We start from the raw sequence: 6000 nt of genomic DNA on the forward strand, positions 1-6000 counted from the left end.
ACTACAGACCCACCCACAGACACGTGCTGGGGAACTGTCCTAGATTTGGGATCAGCACTGTGTCTAAGCATAGTATATTCAGACGAGACCAGACAAGGCAGGCAGGCAGCAGTAATGGGGTGTCCCAAAAGGTGGTTAGGATACAGGAATCAGGGCTCTGATAGGAACCAGTGCTCAGGAATCCAGCTGGGGGCAACCAGGGTGTCTGTAGGGAGGAGGCCTCAGTCACTAGCCCAGGGAGGGCTGGCCAGAGCCTGGGGAACGCCCACTCCGGGCAAGGAGGCACAGTATAGGTCGGTCACCAGAACAGACTCGGAGGCAGAGGGTCAGTTAGCAAATCAGGACAAGGTAATGGCCAGAGTAGCAGCCAAAAGGGCCTGATGCTGGGTGGTTCCAGTACCTGAAACTGGGTCTGATCATTTCCTTCCCTTGCTGGAGCAGGTGTGGGCCTGGGGGCTGGTGGGAAGAGGCTTGAAGTGAGAGGACAAAGAACCTCAGCTGTAGGGAGCCACAAGCCTGCAGGGGATAGGAAGTCAGAAACAGTGGTGCCTTTATTATAGGTAGAGACAGGGTCTTGCTATGTTGCTCAGGCGGGTCACAAACTTCTGGCCACAAGTGATCCTCCTGCCTTGGCCTCCCAAAGTGCTGGGATTACAGGCGTGAGTCGCCGCACCTGGATGGTGGATGTTTCTTGAAAAAGCAATTGGTTGGTTACTCACAAGCTAGCAGGAGACAGACTGATCAGAGAATGTCACCGACTCAGTCAGGGTCCAGTCAGTAAAATAGAGCCCATGCCAGGAGGTCCAAGAGAAGGAATTTAACACAGTGAAGTAATTATAAGTGTGTTGGAAGAGCTGGAAAACCACAAGGGAGATGGGGAGGCATTGCAGAGATTAGACAGTAGGTGTCCCGCTACCACCCTCAGGCTAGAGGGAGGAGCTGGGTGGAGCTGGCAAAGCCCTGCAGCCCGCCCAGTGGGAGCTGGGGCTGCGGGGAAGGCTGCTTGGCAGGCGCTGGAACCACACAGGAAGCTCAGCCCCTCTGGAAGCCCTGCCCAAAGCGGTGGCCCACCTGCATGTGCCCCCCATGGAATAGAGCTCCTGGAACCCACTGGCAAGGGAGCCTGCAGGGTAATGGACCGAGCGCAACAGGGAAATGAGCAGCGCACGCACTGAAATGTTCACTTGTCAGGGCGACCAACGCCGTGAGAGCACATAGGATGGAGCCTGATCGAGTCTGAGGAAGTGATGAGCAGGAAGGGGAAGGATTTGCAGGCGCTCCCCAGGCGGGGGCTTAGTGTGTCTGGAGCAGAGAGCCGGGGCTGTGGGAGTGGTGTGAGAGGAGGCTGGGGAGGCAAGTCAGGGCCAGACAACACCAGGCCCTGAAGGACACGTTAGGGATTAGGTTTTCGTCCTGACTGCAGTCTGGGGAGCCACTGGGAGTTTTAAACAGGAGAGTGACCAGATCGGATTTGGGCTGGGAAATATTTCTCAGGCTGCAGAGTTGGACATGAACCGTGCTGTGAGGGAAGACAAGTTTCCGCTGGGAGGAGGGCACCTCTCGGCTCCCAAACACCCTGCCACTAGCCAGCATTCCTCCTGACTCACCCAGGGTCACACAGCTGGGTACAGCTGTCCGGACCCCGACACTGGCCTGCAGGTGCCCGGGGAGCCGTGCAGATTGTGGTGGGCAGCAAGCTGAGTGCTTCCCACTCAATCAGTGCAAAGTTGTGTGACTTCTAGAAGGGTGTTTTCATCAGCTCTCCAGCCCGTTGGTACATCGGACAACACTGGTGAGTGTCATGAAAATGACACACAACCCTGGCTCCATGTTAGAATCACCGGGAGGGCTTTAAAAAGTACTGATGCCAAGCCCCTCCAGACCAATCGCATGAGGGTTCCTTGGCATAGGCTCCAGGGCAGGATTTTAAAATCTCCCCTAGCAATTCAAACAGACATCCACAGATGTGTGCTACCCCTTCCCAAAAGAGCTTTACATAAGGCTTTTGAAGAAGGCCAGCAGAACATGATTAACTTCTATCTTCAAGTCCTTGATTTTCGATTTTGCAGATCAGAAATTGGTGGGGATGGGAGAGGAGGAGAAATGTGGAGAAGGTTATGTGTGGTCTTTCCCTACTTTCTATAGCTTTGGACAACCCCAAGATTTCCTTCTAATTGAAGAACTTACCTGGGTCAAGTCCCCAGACTACTCACTTAATGTGTCTTTCACATTCCTTATGTATTACAAGCTCCTCAATCTAAGCAGTTACTTAAAGGGAACAATCTTATTTTTTCCTGTGATTCTTTTTTTTTTTTTTTGAGACAGGGTCTTGCTCTGTTGCCCAGGCCAGAGTGCACTGGTGTCATTATAGCTCACTGCAACCTTTAACTCCTGGGCTCAAGTGATCCTCCTGCCTCAGCCTCCTGAGTAGCTGAGACTACAGACATGTACCACCATGCCCGGCTAATTTTTCTATTTTTAGTAGAGATGGGGTCTCCTTCTTGCTCAGGCCGGTCTCCAACTCCTGACCTCAAGCCATCCTCCCGCCGTGGCCTCCCAGAGTCTAGGAGTATTGGCATGAGCCACCGTGCCTGGCCCCTCTGAAATATTTCATAATACTTCTGGGGAAAAAAAGCAACAGCTGTTAAACAGAGTTATACAGGATCTTCCCTCAAAAGGAAAAAACAAAGCATATGACTAACCCTGGGCTGAAAAGAACACAAAGAAGACATGTCATTACTGTGGGAAGACCAGAAAGGACAGGAAACCAACCTGGGGAGGACAGACCACAGCCGCACTGTGCGGTGGCGGTGTTGGGGGGGAAAGCAGTGCCTCCTCCTCTTCTGCTTTCTCAGTCCCTGCTGCCTCAGAGCCCAGGAGGGACGGGAGGGGTCAGGAGCCCAGACGAGGCTCCTTCCCACTCCCCCACGTAACTCCCTCAGGGCTCTGCAGGGGGCCGTGCCTGTGCCCAGTGTGGGGCTTTAAGGGCAGGTCTCTTTCCTCCCACTTGACTCTCACCATTTCTTGCCTTTGTCTAGGCTCCCACAGCCCTTTGTGGAGTGCCCCCCTAGGTCGGTCCCTCATCTTTGTCTCAGGCCAAAGTGCTGCCTGAATCTTGCAAACTGATGGGGAGTCTGAGGGGCGAGTTCGAGTTCGGGAGGGTGGTTAAGAGAGACCTGGGTTCCGTTTTCACTCTGGGCCCCTAGGCTGAAGTCGGTATGTGCCAAACCCTGTGGTTCAAGCTCATAGCAGCGTGTGGGGGAGCTGGGGTTTATACCCAGTGCTGTGGGACTCCACCGCCACCTCACCAGGTTAGGTAACTTGCCCAAAACCCGGGCTCCACCCAGCTCTGTCTGGCTTCAAGGCCTGTTTTGTTGTTTCCACTGCACATTCATATCTAGCCTAACACAAAATAGTCCGCACATAGAATTCTTTGAACTGAGATGTCCTAAAAGAGGACTCTACTTCCGGGCAATTGGATCTGAAAGTGAAGATCTTCTCCAGCTGGGAATCCAAGAATGAGGGACATTTTTTCCAGATGTGAAAAGCCAAGAGCTACTATTTTGCTGCAGTGTCTACTTGTTTACTCTTGAAAATCAACAACTATTTTCTGGGTCGTATTTAAAGCTGTAGGTGTGTGGAAGGGGCTGGTGCGGGTGATACAAAGGGCTGTGGTAAGGGGCTAACCCCTTGGGTGTGACAGCAACCAGTGCCACCAGCAGAGCCCTGGGGGAGCTCCGGCAGTGAGTGCCACAGTCATCAGTTTCCCTTTCCCTTTCCCTTTCCCTTGCAGACCTAGGCAGGAACTCCAGGGGAAAGCAGTCATGGCCCACGCCAACCCACAGTGCCAGATAAGCCAAGTGAAACTCAAGTTTCAGTCTTCCAGCCGGGTTTGGAAAAAAGACCGGACCACCATTGTTGGGAAGTTCTGCACTGCCCCTCTGCCCGTCAATGACAAGTAAGCCAAGTATCCAGCCCAGCTCCAAACACACACACACCAGGGACCGATCCTGCCTCCAGATGTGATGCTTGTTGAGGTTCATGTCATCATGGTGATTACTGTCTTAGAAACAGAGATGACAAGGACCTAGGGTTTTCCTGAACCTCCTCCATCTGGGGTTGAGGATGTTAGGAAGGAAGCCAAGGAGGGGGGCTTTAATTCAATATAAGAAACTCCATTTTATCTGTTTTATATATTTGATTTCTATGGAAGATTTCATTGGAACAAAGTTTTCTCATAGTATATTTCCTCATCCTTAGCCTCGACTTCAAATGCGTCACAGGTCACGTTCATGGGTGTGGATCTCAATCCACATCCCCTTTCCCCTGCCTCTAGCAGTCATTTATGTTATTAATCTCACCACCCTGGGTCCTTGAACCACAGGAACTGGCTCCTATTGCAGATGACATCACCGTAGACTTCTTGCTCCAGATATCATGGGAACTCGAAAACCACATAATTCCTCTCTCCCAACCAACCAAGAAACCGCCTTCTTGTTGCTCTTCTCTTTCAGTAAACAAATGGTCTGCTTACCTGAGCCAGTGAACTTACAAGCAAGCGTGACTGTTTGTCACGACCTGAAAATAGCCTGTGTATGATGGAAGCCCGGGCAGGACACATCTCCTTGGAATTTCTTGAGTGAGGTGTGATGAGGGTGTGTGTGTCTGCGCAACTTTTTCTACACCATCACCGCTAAGGAGGAAGGCAAAACTCTTGGTTATTTTCCCCATAACGAGCTACCTTGGAGGCTAAAGATGATTCATTTTACAGAACTTGATTTCCATTGCCGATCGTACATAGATACCATTTTAGCTTTCCTCTTCGTTCTTAACTGCAATTGCCTCATAAATTTGGGCATCTGTATTTAGGATTCAATAGACACACACACAGAAAAAAAATTTTAAAAATAAAACTTTATGGAATATCTGAATCATTTAATTGTTTTATTGGAATGGAATTCTGTTATATACAAAAAAGTGTGATTTACATTCTGTAGAATTGGAGAAAACCTTAGATATTGAATTCTCTGTATTAAAATAGCAACAGAAAAGAAGTCCTTGGAACGGGGGGAGTGGGGGAGGAAGATGGTACCATTCACCAGCCCTTACCATTGCCTCCTCTGGGTGGCTGGAGAGCTTGAGGGATCAGAGAGATGTTTGGGAAGACACATGGATTTTCTTGGGGTTAGTGTTTCCCAAACTTTGATCTTTGTAAATAACCTCGTTCACCAAAAAGCAGATGGGTTAATCAAATTGGGTAACTTCAGGAAAATTTAATAAAAAGGACTGATATGGCTTGGATGTTTGGCCCTGCCAAATCTCATGTTGAAATTTGATTCCCAGTGTTGAATATGGGGCCTGGTGGGAGGTGTTTGGGTCATGCGGGCAGGCGGGTCCCTCACAAAGGGCCTGGTGCCCTCCCTGAGATAATGAGTGAGTTCTCCTGTACTAGTCCATGGGGAGAGCTGGCTCTTTAGAAGAGCCTTGGCACCTCCTCCTCCCTCTCCTGCTCCCCCTCTCACCATGTGACATGCCTGCTCCTCCTTCGCTTCCACCTCGACTGGAAGCTCCCTGAAGCCTGCACCAGAGCAGATGCTGGCGCCACGCTTCTTGTACAGCCTGCAGAACCAAGAGCCAAATAAACCTCTTTTCTTTATAAATTACCCAGCCTCAGGCATTCCTTTACAGCCCCGCAAAAGGGGCCAATGCAAGGACTATTTACAATCTTCGTGGGGCAAGCAGAAGGACAGTGCAGTTCCCCGAGGCCAGTGGCAGTGGAGGCTGCTGCTACCCTAGGCCTAGAGAGGCAGGGTTGTGCGGGGAGCACCAGAACCTGAGACAGGAGGCTCTGGGCCGGCAGTCCTGGGACACAGCCAGCCAGCAGCAGCCCTGCAGGGAGGGCGCCAGGAACACAGAGTGTCGGACTTCACTCTTCTTCTTCCCTCATTCTCCTGCCAGTGGTCCCCATCGAGTGCCGCGGCCAGAAGCCAGCGGGCAAGA

General features: G+C 51.2%; 1 protein-coding gene across 2 annotated transcripts in view; it reads left to right on the plus strand.

The window, feature by feature from the left end:
* Positions 1-4931, plus strand: part of PLA1A (phospholipase A1 member A) — a 29774-nt gene extending 24843 nt beyond the window's left edge. For both annotated transcript variants that reach the window (XR_001137388.1, XM_012642233.1), the window contains exons 10-11: positions 3794-3958; positions 4515-4931. Coding sequence is in view for 1 of the 2 variants with exons in the window: in XM_012642233.1 (XP_012497687.1) it covers positions 3794-3958; positions 4515-4599 (250 nt within the window). In the remaining variant the exon portion in view is untranslated. The remainder of the gene's footprint in view (positions 1-3793; positions 3959-4514) is intronic.
* Positions 4932-6000: the final 1069 nt, after the last annotated feature.

This window comes from Propithecus coquereli, unplaced genomic scaffold (genome assembly GCF_000956105.1).
Source record: "Propithecus coquereli isolate 6110/MARCELLA unplaced genomic scaffold, Pcoq_1.0 Scaffold10, whole genome shotgun sequence".
Classification (NCBI taxonomy): domain Eukaryota; kingdom Metazoa; phylum Chordata; class Mammalia; order Primates; family Indriidae; genus Propithecus; species Propithecus coquereli.